Source organism: Chenopodium album, chromosome 23 (assembly GCF_948465745.1).
Source record: "Chenopodium album chromosome 23, dcCheAlbu1.1, whole genome shotgun sequence".
NCBI lineage: Eukaryota > Viridiplantae > Streptophyta > Magnoliopsida > Caryophyllales > Amaranthaceae > Chenopodium > Chenopodium album.
The window spans coordinates 31,038,433-31,055,603 of NC_137856.1; the positions used below are offsets into that span (position 1 = coordinate 31,038,433).

A 17,171-nucleotide genomic window follows, 5' to 3' on the forward strand; every position below is an offset into this window, starting at 1 on the left:
GCATGATAAGCCTTTTTTTAAATATCATCTTTAAAAACATCACAGTTCTAAAGGGTAAAAGAATTCAGTATTCCAGATTGAGATAAAAATAAATCTATTTCAAATATATGGTGCATTACCGTTCCTGTCCAACCACCAAACCAGCGACTCTGGAATCTGCATGATGATCCGTCCTTAACCTCATTAATGTCTGCTAACAAGAAAGAAACAGGTTTAGATAAAGCATTCACAATGTTAAGAGTTTTGTGATGGAGGCACTTTTGGAACTTTACCTGCATAATGTGAATGCCATATTGTAGATGTAGACTCTGGTGTTCTTCTACTTAAATGCTGAGACTGAGGTATAGATTTTGATTCTAGTTGATGAGGGAAGCCATTTTCATGAGCTATATCATTTTTTTCTTTCTGCAGATTTACACAGTATAATAAATCCAAATGTTAGACTTTCTTAAGACAAAACAGGGGAATAATAAAGTAACAATTTTTTTTTTTTTGTATGTGTATGTGTTTAAGAGGGAAGGGGGGGGGGGGCATGTGGAAGAAATACATAGCATGTTTTCGATACTTTAGATGTGTATTATTGGTTATAGTAAATTCAGCAGCAAAATCAAATTGCTCTACAAATTTCAAAGACGAAAAGGACTACATACAAATCTTAAATTACATACATAGTGGTGAACAAAAACACTAGATGAATGGGGAGAAAAGTCCTGTTATCAATTACCTGTAATGTCTGCTGATCATCTAAATTCCCATTCTGTGATTGATTTACAAAGATCTCAAGGGGTGGGTTTCTACGCAACTTTTCAAGCTTCTCATTGTCAGATATTTCAGCTGGCAGATCCTTCGATTTATTTGTATCTGGATTAATGTCCTGAAGTTCTAATGCAACACAGTTGTCAAAATATATTTCTTGGTCTTTCTGCCATTCACATTGAACCTCTTCATCCTCTCCAGGAACTTCTGACATGGGAGTTTCCTTGACTCGAGACGTAGACAGATCATTTAAAGAGGTATTGTCCAAACTACTGATAAATAAACCAACATCTTTAAAAGCATCTTCCATGTCAGAGTCGCCTATATCTGAAAGGCTGTCAGCAGAGTTATCAGAATCCTCAAAACAATATGAGAAATCTTTTGATTCAACTAGCCGTGCTTGCTTCACTCGAAGAGCAACTTCAATTATCGCTGAAGTAGACAAAGCTTCTGAAAAAGATCCACTTTGTACTATATTATGTATGGCTAATGCTTCTGATGCCACAACAGATAATTCCACGGCATCACTAATGTCATCGTCTTCAGCAGAATTGGAGTTTAAGATCTCTAAAGATTTCTGTCCAGCAGCATTACTTAATGGAGTTTGGTTGGTAAAATTTCCAAAGTTTTTGTCGCTTGAAGGAGAAGGAACAATATTCATTTTAGGAATAACATGGCCTATATTGCACTCGTGCATCTCACTTGTGTCAACTAGAGCTAGTGCAGAATTAAGCTTGTCATCATGTGAGGGTGGGTTGGAAATGATCGATGGAGTTCCATCTGTTGAAAGATGCAGGTTAAAATGCAAAACCTGCTAGAAAGAAAATAAGCAAAACAAAAACTAAGACCCAGTATATAAGGTGGGAAAATAGATACAATTGTACACAAAAACAGATCAGACAGTTGGTGTTAATCTCCGCTAAATCTGATGCATTGGTGTTAATCTCCGCTAAATCTGATGCATTGCTACAGAAAAGGCGCAAATTGGACAAGAAGGCTGATAAAATTATTTTGATGTTTTAGTGGAATGCAGAAAAGGGTTTGGTAAGTTCAAGGCTTCAAGCTGACATAAAGCCTGAAGAAAGCAGAAGACTAAAACTCATTCTGTCATGCATATATGGCCAACCAAATTGGTAAAGAGAAATAGTTACACCACATAAATCATTATTCTACAACTGGAAACAGAAAGTACTAACAATAATAAGTGTTGACCTATAAGTCATAAACGAAACAATGCAAATAAGGTATTGCTATGAATAAAATATATGCAGGAACAGAGATCATACATCTTTTTATTTTTTGGAAGAAGATATATCATCACAAAAAAATCTTTAATACTCAGTAGTCAGTAATTCAGTACTATAGCATCCCAAGTTGCAAAATATAATACCGATTGTTCAAAAGCTTTTAGAGCGCACCTTTTCACAAGATGTAGTGAGGGTAACTGGCGAGCTTTCTTCTCCAGATAGATATAACTGACAAATGTATCTGCTATCTTTGATAGTTGAAAGGTTGGAATCTTTGACTTGGTTATTTTCTCCCACATTCTGCATTTTGCAGCAGGAAACTTCAATAACAGGTAAGCAATCTGGAAATGCTTATAGTAAACACAATAGTTTATTGTAATAATCGTTGACTTAAGACTATATCGTGCAACATAAACATTATCTATAAGTACCAAGACTTAATGCAACCGATTGACCCAGGCAACAAGCACCCACCACCAACACGCATCCAGATTGACCATGTAACATAATTTGCGTATACGACATCTAGCAAAACTGTACTTATACTCTAGCATTAAATGTTCTCGTTCAATTTTCACAAAAATAACATGAGATCTTGTAATTTAAGCCTGTGTTGCAAAAAACAAATGATCAGTGACTAAATATAGAACATTTAAAAGCTTTTTTGTCTAAGGCATCGAGAGGCTTCAATTGGCAAAACAATCTACTCCATACTCGTGAATGTAGTATGAGGATCAACATAAGCCTGCCCAAAAAATGCAGGCGATAAGAGACACAAGAACAGTATAATCCCACTGTGTTGATTGTCACTCTTAAATTATTAATGGTTCATCATATTGTCGCTTTCCGATGTCTAGTTAAAGAACATAATGCCAAATTTGATGTTAAACAGAAATTTACCACCTTGTAGCTACATCCTACAATTCCTAGAAACACCCATGTACATTACAATTGAACTAACTAGATGACAAATCAAATACTACTTCATTCTCTTAAGACCATGATCTAACAACAACCGAACTGTACTTTCGATACCTCAAATCAATAATCCAGTCACTGCCAAAGTATAACTACACATTATTAAAAAAAAAACTATAACCAAAATAATCCAACAAATTCAAAACATTTTTCTTTATTCCAAACAAAAGATGGATCAAAACTCAACAAACAGCAGTCTTTACCCCCATATAAACAAATATGATCAGCAATAATAAAAGTAATTTGCAATAAAATGAAACCCTAGAAAATAATTGTTGGAATTAAATTAAAATCCCAAAAAGTGGGTAAAATTAAATTATTGAAACCTGAAGAGAATGGCGGGAGAGTTCTTCATCATCCAAATTTTGAGGTGTTGACGCTGAATGATTAGGTTGAAGCCATGCCGGAAGAAAAGCTACATCCTGTAAAAAAAGAAAAATAAATAAAAAATAAAATAAATAAAATTGGGGGTAAATCAAATTAATTTACAGAATTTAGGGTTTATACAACATCATAAAATTGCAGCAAATTTCGTTGGATAAATTACTGAGAAATGGCGATAATAATGATGAAAATAAGGAAGAAATGGTAGAAAGAAGAGAGAGAAAGAGTACGTCGGAGAATTGGGGAGGACGGAAGGCGAAGGTTTCCATGGTAGTAGCAGTGGCGGGGAGACTCAGACTTTGGCGCCAAAATACCAAACTATAAAGGAAGTATGACTGTATTATAAAGCTATGTGAGTAATAAAAATAGATAGATTACTCCTTTCGTTTTTTAATACTGGCCCTATGTGAAATTTTAGAAAGTCACTTTAAGTGACGATAAGCTTAGGATTTGAATTTATCAAACAACTAATAAATTTACAAAAAAAAAATGATTTAGATAACAATTTGAAATACGGAGTACTAATTAATGATATAAAATAACTTCAATAATTTGAAAATGAATAAAATAGGAAGGGAAACAATTACGTATTGTTACAAGACTATACGCTTATGCCCTAGCTTATTACATAAAATTTGCAATTATACATCTAATTCATGACTTCTCTAAATTCAATTTTATATGTTAGATTTTTATTCAACACAAATTCTTATATGTGACTAGCTATATGGTATGGCCACCCATCATGGGGTTACTTGGTCAATATTACAGGGGTTATTTAGTTAATGTTACAAAGGTTACTTTGTTCTTTTATAACCGGTTACATGGTGTAGCTAGCTAATACAAGATAGGCTATTCATTTAATATGTTTTTATATTTTGTTTGTTAATTAAATCAAAAGAAAAAAAAAAAAAAAGAAATATGACATATTTGAGTGGTAATTGCCTAATTGGTAAGACATGTTATTAAACTAAAGGCTATCCTAAATTCCTAATCTTGTCTAAACAACGTTTACAATTTCTTTGGGCGAAACATTTACATTTTTTTAAAAAAATAAATAAATAAAATTGTAAGTTATGGTTAGAAAAGCAATTAATGAGGAGGATGCCACTCATGTTACACGGACAGTCCCATGTCTGATATGAGTACGTGTCCAAGTGTCTGATTCGGCTATTTTTTAAAACTAAAATCAAGTGTCCAAGTGTCGTACTCATGTCCGAGTGTTGTGGGTTTGACACAGATACTCGAGGTAAAATAAAGTGTCCAAATATCATACTCATGTTTGAGTGTTGAAGGTCCGACACAGGTACTTGAGGTATAGAATAAGTGCACAAAAAAATAAAACAAAAATAAAAAAGAATATAAGTTGAGATATAGATATTCAATAACGAATTTACAATAATAACAATAAACCTACAAAAGCACCCTCTGAAACAAAGTTCAGCAGATTAACTTCAGAATTCTACTGCAAAATCTATAGGCAATTACAACAAAAAATTATACAATACTCTGCAGAGATATTACACTAGTAGTACTTCTCAAATTGACTATGCTTACAAGTCAATCATTTACCAGATGTTATTCACTCACATTGTAAACAAGTCACAGAATTCATTCCTTGTTGCACTATCTCCATTACCTGTGACTCTCTGAGTCTGACAACGAAGTGTAAACATCGTTACTAATCATCATCAGCAAACAAACTATTGCTTGTAGAAGAATGCTCAATTACTTATCACTGTATTTGTAGGACTGCATTGGCATTTGGCAGTGTCTAATGATCCTTCCTGCAATTTTGCCAACAAGAATGGACCTGTTAGTAAACCAACCAAATAAAGAGGATACAGTTAGTAAAACAAAGTGATCAGCCTTCAAAGATATTCACACCATCTGGAAATTATTAATCACATTGTCTCAACACTTCATAAATAAGCATACGACCAAATTTAAGAAAATGACCCATGGCCTATATACCATTGCTAGCTTTCAATCCAACAAACCCAAAACATATCTCTTGTAACTGTGCTCCACATCCCTAAACAATGCATGGTTTTAATGAAGCAGGTTCAATGGAAAACACACATGATTCTCTCATACATTCTCAGAAAAATTCAAAACTGGCAGCTCTTAAGATCAGAGACATTTGACTTTCTAATTACTGAACAATTCTAATGATTTTCAAGTGTAGTTAGTATTTGATTCAACCTTTTGGGTTTGGGACTTCGGGGAGAGGATAGGAACAAAACAAGTATAGTTTGCACAATATATTAAAAGTTCCATCAATACAGGAACCATTAAAATAAATCACTTAGCTTACGGTCAGATCAATTTCAGGAAAGAAGGATGAAAACCTTACCAGCAAGAGCAGACTGCCATGTGTAGGTGGTACATTAACTTGAAGCTTGAGGAACCACAGTCTCATAGTCAATATCCACATACGGAATTGCTCTTATGCTACTCCAATCAGGACCTTCTTCAGGTTGACATCGCTCTTTCACCATATCACAATTGGTAATGATCAGTGACTGAATTGACACCGGAAGCTCAGGCAATGACATCAGCTCCATGCAGCGATTGAGCTCAAAAGTTTGCAATGAATTCATATGTTTTAGTGACTGCATTGAGAGGAGATTAGGACAATCCTCAATGGTAAGTTCACGGAGCTGGGGCATGCTATTGTCTGGCAATTTAAACCACCTCGTAAGGCACATCATGTCTTGGATCTTCAATGATTCTAATGAAGGGAAGGCTCCATTTCTGCCTTCTCCACAAAAATGGTTGTCCACACACTTCACTCGATCCATTCCTTCGATATGAAGAGTCTTGAGGAAGAGAAGTTGCCCAAGTGATGGCAAGACATCATCTTGCTTGCAAAATTGTACATGAATACTTACAAGCAAGCAGGATGAGCTAGTAAGCCAAACAGGAAATCTGGAACCACCATAGTTGAATAATAACAGTTCCTTTAAATTTTTGTGCGGTTGCAGGCCAGAAAGGATATCCATCGCCACAGATCCATCTCTAGAACAACGGCTCCATTCTAATTCCAACCTCTTAATAAATGGCTTATCACATATCATGGCTTCCCTGGCCTCTGCCCCATCCCTAACATATTCAAGTTTACCAAGGCATATTGTACCGCGCAGATTCTTCAAATTCTTCAACTCAGTTATGCGATATCCTTCCTTCTTACCAACCATATAGGCAGGAAGTGTTTTAAGGCAGCTTAAACTCCCGATACTTGCAGGCATGCACCTCAATACCTTTATGTCCACATCAAGATGTATAAGGTTGGTCAAGTTTTTAATCTGTTTTGGCAACTCTAAAAGTCGAGAACAGCCTCTCAACTTGAGTACTTGTAGCCCATGAAGGTCGGAAGCTGAGTTAGGCAACCTTAGGATATGTGTCTGAGATGCATCCAAGTACCGTAAATGCTTTAATCTACCCAGTGACTCAGGAAGCTCATCAATATTAGTATGACTCAAGTCTAGAACTCTCAACCGCACCAATTTCTGAAAAAAGGAATAAGGAACTTGGCCAATTTGAGTTCCATGTTCACTTAGCAGAAGAAATGTCCTCAGACCATCACATTTCTCAATTTCTTTGAGAAACGATAGTTTGATGCAATCACAAAGCAGGGACAGATGGCGAACTTTTTTATATAAAGGGGCGGAGCAAGACCACTCACCTTTCGCCAACCTGAAACATGTGTCTGAAGCCACAAACTCAGCAAACCTGTGAATAAATTCATGAATTTTGTAGCTTGGCATCTCCTGATCACCAAGATGCGAAAGTTGAAACACAGATCTCCATAACAGCTCATCAAAATACTCACAGCCAATTTGTTCAAGGTTTGTCATCCCTTGAGGCAGAAGAAAACCTTCAGCCATCCACAGCTGAACCAAGCTGTCTTTCTCAAAATCGTAATCACGAGGGAATAACGAGCAATAAGCAAGACACTTCTTCAAATGTGATGCCAAGTAAGGATTGTTCAGTCTAAAAGCAGGAAATATTTCCTCTTTAAAAATACTTAGCTCACATATGTCTTTCTCTGATAAAGTAACCCAATCATCATCATCATGCTTAGAGGATAAAAGAAGTCCCAAAATATTGGCTGCCAGAGGCAAGCCCTTGCACTTTTGTGCCATTGCTCCAGCAATATCCTCCAAAATTACAAGCTTTCGTTCAGATATATTATTAAAAGATAGCGCTCTATCCATGATTAGAGCCTGACAATCTTCATCCTTCATCATTTGCAAATGATAAGGAGTAGCATTAGTAATTGATGTTACATTTGGGTTGCTAGTAGTCAGAAGAGCTTTGGAACCAGACGAGCACAGAAAATAATGACAGAAAGAACACCAATCATTACCCTTAACTTCCCGTAAATCATCCAACACAAACAAAATACTTTTCCCCAAGTAAAGATCACCAAATGAACTCTGGATTCTCTCAGGATGAAAGCTATACTCCCCTTCTTGCCTCTGATTCAATATAAAGTCTGTGATCTTTGTCATGTCAAACACCGCAGACACTGAAATCCAAACTATACGATGAAACTTTTCTTGGATTCTGGAATCATCTTGAATACTCTGAGCAAGTGTTGTTTTGCCAAGGCCACCCATGCCAACTATAGAAACTGTAATCAGTGTTTCTTCCAGCAGCATGGAGACTATTTTCTCCTTGTCGCTTTCCCTCCCGAATAATCTCACTGGAAACCGTAGTTGCTTCCTTGTATAAGCAGTCTCTTTGAAACATCCTAGTGAGCACTGCAATGCTTGCTTGTTTGTTCTGTTGACCATGTCTAATCCACTTATTATATCCTCCAACCTTCCTTGAAGCTCTTGGATCTGTTGAGCCATCTTCCGCCTTTCAAAAAACGAGAAGATCTTCTCAATCACTGAAGTTTTACTAGAACCAAGTAATATATCATCAACCAAGTCTTCAGCATCGTAGCAAACTCCAGTGACTTCTCCAACCCAATGTTGCCAGGTATTGTTTGGAGTGAATTGAAAGCTGTCAAATAAGGTTTCTGCTTTCAAGAGTTTCCTCTTCAGCTTTTTAAGTTCATCTTCTGCATCAAACTGTACCACCTGACCTGCTTCCTCGAAGATTAAAGATTTGAATCTTTCTAGCAAATCTTGAAGCAAAGCCAAAGCAAAGTCTGATTGAAACACTTCCATTAATGTCTTTAAATCTGAAGATAAAAGAGTAACAAGGACTGTATAAGCAAGAGATGGATAACTTATCTTAGTGTTATTGTTCAGGAATGGATGCTCACCACATCATACACAATCCGCAGTTTTTGTCTCAGGAAATTAGCTGGAAATGACTGGAGACAAGAAACACAGAAGTCAAAAGTCAGCAGCTACAATAATTTACCACTAAAATATTATGTTGATTCTTTTAAGATGCAAATTAAATAGCAAATTGGACAGTGATAATAGAGAAATAAGAACGAAGTATCTGGGTAGGAGCTACTTATAAAAAATAAACCACTAGTTTTTAGTTTGTCATTTAGTGGTATTAATAATATAGGCAATTGGCCCATATATCTATTCAATTACCAAATTCCTACATTCCCCCACCATTTTTCATCACAATAGGTCATGCTGGAGAAATGAGCATTCTACATCTAGGGTGAGAGCTACTTCCCAAGTCTCTGATGATTCTTACAAAACTGATCCAGTTGACCCAATTCGAGATCAGGCTGATCCCATCCGCAGTTTAGGTTATCTAAACCGGTTTCTTTATATGTTAGACATTTCAGATAGATATCCAGATATTTTTAAATTGGATTGGGATTGCCTTCGAAAATTTTCATATATCCAAATATCCGAATTTTAGAAAAAACTAAATTTATTAAACTTAAAATGTTAAACAACAGCCTAATAAAATTTCAGATATCCAAAATATCCAATATTTTTAAGGTTAGGATATTACAGATCAGTATCCTATATTTTCAGATTGGATTTTTCTCAATCCGAAATGATTGGAAATCCGGTATGAAATACAATATCTCAATCAGCCTTAACCTACAACAAGATGGATAAAAAAAAAAAAAAAAGAAAATAATCCAATGCAGAAATAGTAGTGGTGAACTTCTGAAAAATTGAACTAATATCTGCGGAGTATATTCCTGTTTTCTGCCCAAACACCCTTTCACTTGGTTCTCTTAATATCTTCACTTCCTTATTTTCCACTTTATAAACAACAAGAAAATGGTAATCAATGCCGAACCCAGGTATAATATTAAATAGCAGTATTAGCAATAGCAAGCAACTAACAAGTCAACAAGAGCACATTTTCAGACAGATGAGTCAAGTAAATGGCAGGACAAATTATTATTTGGTAGCAATTCTGAACTTCATCAGCATGAGAGATTACGATCCTCCATGCAAACATTCACTCCACTAGCCAAAAAAGCAATAGCTAGACAGTTCTGATCAATACAACACTGAGTAAACATTCAAATAGAAGTATTTCTCAATTAAAAGCTATAGTTAGGGCAGCATTTTAAGCATTCTAAAATTGAAAATGACCCGACGGAGAGCCTTTAATCACAGAAAAGTTGGCTGAGGCATTCAAAGGAGGATGCAGCAATAACATTGTTCACGCTGTTATCTTGTTTCCTTTCATTCCAGTATATTCCAATATATATGTGGCATCTAAAAGAGTTGCATCTTCTAACTTATGGCATATTCGTCAAAAACTCACTAAATATCCATTGTAGCACCAATATACATTTAGAATTGATTTTGTCATTCAAGAGCAGGATGCAGAATCTAAAACACAAAATATCTTCCTCCTAAAACTACACAATCTGTCAATCAAAGATGAAAGACATCACTGTAGCATAAATTTCAAAATCTTGTTAGCAAGCTCATCAGCAAATGAAACTTGTAATTCACAAGCTTGCAGAACATCCAGAAAAGGAGAAAGGAAAGAGTCAAGAGAAATCAATGTTAGGCTCTATTCACTTCACCTTATTTTTGTTGAATTAACATTAATTTTGTTGACTTAAATTATTTTTACAAAACTGAAATTATTTTACTAAACTGAAATTATTTTTACCGATTCTCTAGTACGCTCTCCGTCACTGAATAAGTGACACGGTCAAACTTTGCACACATGCCGATACACTAGTTTAACTTTATATAAATAATAATTAATAAAAAAATAAAGTTATATTATGAAACTTTATATCAATACATATCTAACAACAAATTTTATGATAAAATATATTGCTATTATAATAATACAAAACTATAAAGTTAATATATGAATATTGAAAAAAAGTACAATATGGGGTGCATATTTCTTCTTTAAAGTTACTGATTTTTATTGAATTGAAATTATTTTTACTGCATTGAAATTACTTTTACTAAATATTATTATTTTTTGTAAGGTGAAATGAACCGAGCCTTAGTCTTAGCCTTAAGTGGTGGGGAAAGGTGTAGGAGCATGTCATGTGTTCTACTTAAAATATTAAAAGCATGCATGGCCAAATCCAATTTATGGAAAAAAAAAAAAAAAAAACCACGCCTATATTGGAGCGTGTGAGTCTCGACAAGCATAATTGTTAAAAATTGATGAATCCTAGTAACATTAAGAGTGTGTTTGGATTGAAGAAAAATGGAGGGAAGGGAAATGAAAGGAGGGAGTATCTTTCATTTGGATAGCAAATTTGGGATGAAGGGAATTGGAGGGAAGAAAAATGGAAAAATTAAATTCTAAGAAAATGATCCCTCCAACATTGTAGAGATTTGGAAGGAAAACTCATCATTCTTCCTTCCCCTTCCTTTCCCTTCCCTCCCCTTCCTTTCCTTCCCTTAACATTACCCAAACAAGCTTTTGGTAAGAGAAACTTCCAAGAAATGCTTTAATTTGCCATGCTTCTAGCTATGCTGTTAAAGCATACAGATAAGTCCTAATTGCAGTACGCCAGTACCTGCTATAAGCTGCTGATAAAGTAAGGTCAAGCACAATACTCTCCCTGTTATAATGGCTTGAACATTTCATATACTTGGTGAGTAGCCCTAATTTCAACCAAACTTTTTGTTGTACCTTGTATCTCATCAAACCATAAATATGCAACCCAAATTAACACTCTCATGAGTCATGATACCAACATTTTCATGTATACATACGAATCATACCTGTGTACACAACAATTTTATGAGATTCTTATTTCCCACATCTCGTGGAAGATGGAACAGGTTATAGCAGGGCTAGTTTATTTCCACAAATCTAGATATTATGTTGGTTTAAGTATAGATGATGAAATCACAAGTATGGGTATAACTCAAAATAAATATTAATGCATAACAATTTAGTGCATCACACAATTTCCTTGACCTACGATCCCAATATTGGCAATGCAAATTGTTGCCAAAGAAAATTAATATCTTATGATCGCGGAGTGTGGACCTTAGCTGACCCATTACAGTCACATAGAAACTTCATTAACAACAGCCCATGCTTGCAACATATGGTCTTGTAAGCAAGAGTGACAATTTCAGTAGAATAATTGCATGGACAACATCTAAAAGAAGTAACTATATGCCAAATAAAATTATGTAGTATAGCAAATAGCAACAAGAAACGGGGAGTTGAATCCTAAGGGTAATCCCCTACAGTTAAATTCGAAACTTTGTAAGTCAGTAAGTGACTTGCATACAGATAGATATATAAATTATTCTTACAGGTACATGTATCAAAAAGGCCAAAGCCGTGGTAGCTGTTGAAATTTGAGAGCTGAGAGTGCTCACAGTAACTGGCTGAATAGCATTACAGCTTCAGAATGACAATTAAAACACAAATTTACCTAAATCCCAGAGGCTAGAGGTCAGAGATACAGAGCACCCTGCCCTTTCAGAAGTTGAAATCATATTGGCAGAAGGACATTTGAAGGAAAGCTACTCTGCCGTCCCTGGAAAATAACATTAAATAAAACTATATCTTTTAAATATTGTCATATAGTAATATCCATCCAAATTTAGTAGATACATGCAGATTTTGTGTCGGGAAATTAGGAAGAAAAAACTTAAACAACATCATGAAATTAGAGGAGCATAGTGGAATAGAGAAAGAAGTAGACTTTAAACTCCTATCACTCATCTTAGTTGTCTAATTTTCTTTATTAAAATGATACTGAACGAAATGACCAAACGTTTGAAGGAAATGCATACAAGTGTGATACAAAACTGAACAGAACACAAGCCTTTAAAAATTCACAGCCAATACAGAAATTCTTCAAGATTATGCTATATTTCTATATAATCCCTATCTAGTTTGGACAATCTTATAAGATGGACAAACAAAAATTTAAAATGCATATGGTACCCTTCAAATCTGATTCATCTCTACCCTACACTCCATTTAGTTTCCATTAGTTTGTGAACTAAGTTCTTATTCTGTATCTGACATACTTGATATGACCAAAATACCTACAATATTATATTTTCCTATATTCCTTCATCCATCTTAATCACTACCACAACCATTAAAAATTCACTAAATCTCTCTTCTGCTGCTGCATCCACTTTCACAGTATCCTATGATCCACCCCCATGCCTTCACAGAATCCCAAGTTCAACAAAAAAAATGATCGGGGGGGGGGGGGGGGGGGGGGGGTGTGGAAACTGGCCTTGCTGCCCATTGCCCTACCTTTTACCACCAATGATATACTGTCACAGAGTCATGGTGTGGCAAGAAGCAACAGCATCAGAGATAGCCACATCAAAAATTTCCTAGAAATTTACAAAACACTACTCATATAACTTTTCTCATTCCATTGCTATAGAGACACACAGTGAACAGATCAGTACTTATTTTTCCCTTGACGGGGATTTGAGACTTAAATTCATCTCCCCAAAATAAATAATAGCATAAAAGTATTACTTCCATTCCATGTTATCTCCCACTTAAATAGCTTTCTAATTCCATATCTTTCATGATTTCAAATATCATTGCACTATCATTTGTCAGTCTTACATTTTTAATTAATGTGACCTGTAATGTGTGCATTTAAGACACTAGTTAAAAGTAGAATGGATAGAATAACAAAAAAACAATGCCAAGGATAGAAACAGCTCACAAAACTTCAAGGAATCTCATAGATAAAACCATAACAAATTGACTTGACAAAATTGTAATCAGCAATCTAGAATAAAATGGTCTCAAATAACACAAAGTAACGCTTCCTTTTACACAGCTTTCCATATCACAAAACACTCTCGGTATAAATTCATCTACATCTCCCTCCAGGTAATATTATGATACTTTTTAATGTGCAAGTTGAAATTATGTTCATAGGAATTCGTTGCTACTGAAAAATTTAGTCATCAAGAACCATTGGCGGCTCTTAATTTCACATATATCTTGATTCCCTGAACAGCACAAATATCTATATTCCATATTGAAAACAGAGGCAAGCAATATAATGCACAAAAGAGTTTTGATTTGGTCCTGACTTATTTTTTTATGCCAGCAGTCAAAATAAACTTTACCAGGAAGAAATATTGAGTGCAATCAAGACAAAAGTGTGATAAGGTGTTACACACATCCATGAAAAAGAAACCAATACCTGTGAAGATCTTTACTTCCATGACATCTCCTGATGATCAATCCATACATGTGGTATACCTGCAACCCTATGCCAATACTGATCTTCATCATCCAAGATCCTTGTAGTTATCATGGGGCAATCCTCCATTATAAAAGTTTGTACCAGAGGAGGCAGTTCGCCATCAGGAAGAGAAGCAAGCACTGCACAATGACTAATCTCCAAACTTTCAAGAGAACAAAGGCTTGATAGTGAGCATAAACTATACAGTTTTGGGCAATGCTTTATTGTGAGCTTAATAAGGTTGGCAAAGTCAAGAGACTCAATTCCTGTCCATTCTTCTAAGCTAAGCATGTTTCCAATGGTTAATCTCTTTAAACTTTTGAATGCTTTACGCCATGAAATACCAACTTGCATTTCACATCCGCCATAGAAATTATGATCAATTACCTTCAGATTCTGGAAGTCCGCCATACTGAGATATTTAAGTGAAGGTAGTTGCCCGAGTGATGGTAGGACTAGACAATTTTCACACTTGAAGAGGTTGATACTTACAAGCCTAGAGAATGCAGTGTCACATATCCAACTAGGCAATTCATAACCACCAAAGCAATTAATATGTAACTCTTCTATACTTGAATTTGGCTGAAGAGAAGAAAGGACCTTTCCATAAACTACAACATCTTCATCACGTATATCACTCCAATGCAACTCCAGTTTTGTTATATGTGACTTCTTGGACAAACAAGCCTCCATGGCCTCATCCTCAGTCAATACATTTTCAAGTCCCGATATGCAAAAGCTTCCTGAGAGGTTATTCATGTTCTTTAACTGCCTTATGTTGCACCCTTCTTCTACACCAACAAGGAAAGCTGATAGAGTTTGAATATTAGTTAATTCCCCCAATCCCTGAGGCATTGTGCGTAATTGGCAAAGGACATCAAACTCAAGATGGCGTAAGTTGAGCAGCTTTCTCATACCTTTGGGCAAGATAGTGAGATTCTTGCAGCCTCTGAGTTTCAAGGTCTGTAAAATCCTAAGGCAGTCTATTAGTTCAGGCAAACGTTTGATGGGAGTGTACGAAAGGTCTAAATAGCATAGACATTTCATACTCCCTATGGAACTCGGCAGCTCAACAACACCAGTCCGACTCAAATCCAAGAATCGTAGCTGCCTCAATGACAAGAAGAAATCGCGTGAGATTTTCTTAAAACTGAATTCATGGCCTTTGAGAAAAATCATCAGCTTCAGTTGCTTAAGTTTTTCAGAACTACAGAACGCCGCATTAGTATCATTCGGAGTCTGACACCTTATGGATACATGAGAGACTTCTGGGGAGATATCATTTAAGCTGGAAATGCCCTTTATGTTAACATGGCTGCCTCTTGAATTCATTAACCAGACTAGGTTGCTTCTGTCTCCATTAAATCTGTACATCGCTTTACCAGTCTTCAAGTTGGTTCTGCAATACTGTAAGTAACCCTTTATCACACAACCCCCAAAGAATAGGTCAACGATTTTATCCACTGGCTCCTGAACAAAAATCCCGTCTAGAATCCATAACTGAACCAGCTCATCTTTCTCAAATTCATGATCAGCAGCAAACAAAGCACAAGAAAGCAAGGCATCATCAACCATCCTCCCATCAAAAGGACAGACATCATCTGAAAATATCTGATCAAAAAGCGCGAAAAGATCTGGAGGGAAAAGGGTATCAAAATCAATAATACCTCTATCATTTGGGACAACAGAATCATCAGTCTTATTAGGAACTAATGTTGGAGGCAATGCAGGCATAAGAGGAGGGTGAACACTGTCAGCCCTAAGACTCCAAGAAACAAAAAGGAGCCCATTGTTTCTATGGTAAAAATGTACAGTATCACCAGCATGAAGCTGCTTCTCTTTAACAAAGTGGCTCCATTCAGTGGTAAGTACATATCTTTGCATACAATTCCAGAATCTACACCGAAAGCTCCATGATTTTCCGGCCCGATCATAAAATCTGCACAACCCCTTCACCCCATAACACTCCAACGAGACTTCATTTGGGATAACCAAACGATTCAATTCACTAACATCATAAGGTGTCAATACCTTAGAAAACATCAATTCTCTTTCCTCTCCCAAATCTCCCCATTGATGTAGGTCTAGATTACCCCACTCTACTATCCCAGGGTATAGATCATCCACCTCTAACACCCATGATTTATCATGAAAAGAGGAGCTCAATATCGCACTTGATGAAAAGAACATTTCATCAAACACTTGGCGGGCATCATCATCATCATCAACATCATCCGCTTGTAATGCCCATGATCTATTACTAGTGAACAACTTCCGACGCTTGTACAAAAGATAATCCAGTAAGTGGTTCGTAACAGTATCCAGAGTTAATCCTGGAACCCTCATCCACCGCAGGATTTTGTCGGGAGTAGTTTCATCTCTAAGCTGCAACAGCTTGAATGCTCTGACAAATTCAGTATGATATCCTCGAGTAGAATCCCACCTTGGCCGTTTTGTTGTCACTTCAGATTTACTGGAAGTGAGCTTACTAGATTCGCAGGTAATATTTTGTTTTTTTCAGAAACCTCTACTTCTCTCTTTTTGTCCGATGAGTTGCCGGCTTTTGAACCGTCCATTTTGGAGTTTTTTTCAGGCTAAGTACTCTAGTATGATGCTAAGGCGCGGATCACAGCAGAGTAAGGAATTGTTATGGTGATGAAATCGCCGTCAAAATATGTGTACGGATGTTAAAAGGGGTGGAGCGGAGTGGAGGTTGGCCTTTCCGTCCTTACGGTGGCGGAGCTATTAAGTGGCACCGGCTTCGCCATTATTTTTATTATTGTTTTTTTAATTTGATTAAATTAAAAGTATAATTTTATCGATGACAAGTAAGCAAAAATAACTGACTCAGACGCGCGCATGTAGGAGTTACTGGTATTGTGGGTTACTTGTATTTTTTTTCAAGAGTTACTTGTATGATTATTTATTTAAGGGTTACTTGTTTTTTTTTTTTTAAGAGTTACTTGTATGGATTACTTATTTAGAGGTTACTTGTATTTTTCAAGAGTTACTTGTTTTATTTTTTTTTTTCAGGGGTTACTTGTATAGATTACTTATTTAGGGGTTACTTGTATTTTTCAAGAGTTGCTTATTTATTTATTTATTTATTTTTCAGAGGTTACTTGTATGGATAACTTATTCAGGGGTTACTTGAAAGGGTTAATTAAAGGGTTACT

At 35.8% G+C, this 17,171-nt stretch overlaps 3 protein-coding genes across 5 annotated transcripts in view; all 3 read right to left on the minus strand.

The window, feature by feature from the left end:
- LOC145607366 (uncharacterized) overlaps positions 1–5,328 on the minus strand; it is an 8,012-nt gene extending 2,684 nt beyond the window's left edge. Inside the window, exons 1-9 of the mRNA XM_081663040.1 lie at positions 5,274–5,328; positions 5,105–5,178; positions 4,956–5,020; positions 3,596–3,683; positions 3,308–3,403; positions 2,175–2,303; positions 725–1,567; positions 273–405; positions 120–190 (exon numbers count right to left, since the gene is read on the minus strand). Of these exons, the coding sequence (XP_081519166.1) occupies positions 120–190; positions 273–405; positions 725–1,567; positions 2,175–2,303; positions 3,308–3,403; positions 3,596–3,683; positions 4,956–5,020; positions 5,105–5,178; positions 5,274–5,328 (1,554 nt within the window). The remainder of the gene's footprint in view (positions 1–119; positions 191–272; positions 406–724; positions 1,568–2,174; positions 2,304–3,307; positions 3,404–3,595; positions 3,684–4,955; positions 5,021–5,104; positions 5,179–5,273) is intronic.
- Positions 4,718–8,789, minus strand: LOC145609466 (putative disease resistance RPP13-like protein 1). Of its 3 annotated transcripts, XM_081664948.1 has the most exons (3): positions 8,647–8,789; positions 5,722–8,562; positions 4,718–5,152 (listed from the first exon to the last, which is right to left on the minus strand). In XM_081664948.1, the coding sequence occupies exon 2, from the start codon at positions 8,546–8,548 to the stop codon at positions 5,756–5,758; it is 2,793 nt and encodes a 930-aa protein (XP_081521074.1). In that variant the 5' UTR covers positions 8,549–8,562; positions 8,647–8,789; the 3' UTR covers positions 4,718–5,152; positions 5,722–5,755. The 3 variants fall into 3 exon arrangements, with proteins under 3 accessions (XP_081521074.1, XP_081521073.1, XP_081521075.1); XM_081664947.1 differs by having other exon boundaries at positions 5,722–8,789; XM_081664949.1 differs by having other exon boundaries at positions 4,718–5,178; positions 5,722–8,789.
- Positions 8,790–11,955: 3,166 nt separating this feature from the next.
- Positions 11,956–16,761, minus strand: LOC145609001 (putative disease resistance protein At3g14460). The gene is made up of 2 exons (XM_081664578.1): positions 13,954–16,761; positions 11,956–12,297 (listed from the first exon to the last, which is right to left on the minus strand). Exon 1 carries the CDS (start codon positions 16,339–16,341, stop codon positions 13,966–13,968), a length of 2,376 nt encoding a protein of 791 aa, XP_081520704.1. The 5' UTR covers positions 16,342–16,761; the 3' UTR covers positions 11,956–12,297; positions 13,954–13,965.
- Between the last annotated feature and the right edge of the window lie 410 nt (positions 16,762–17,171).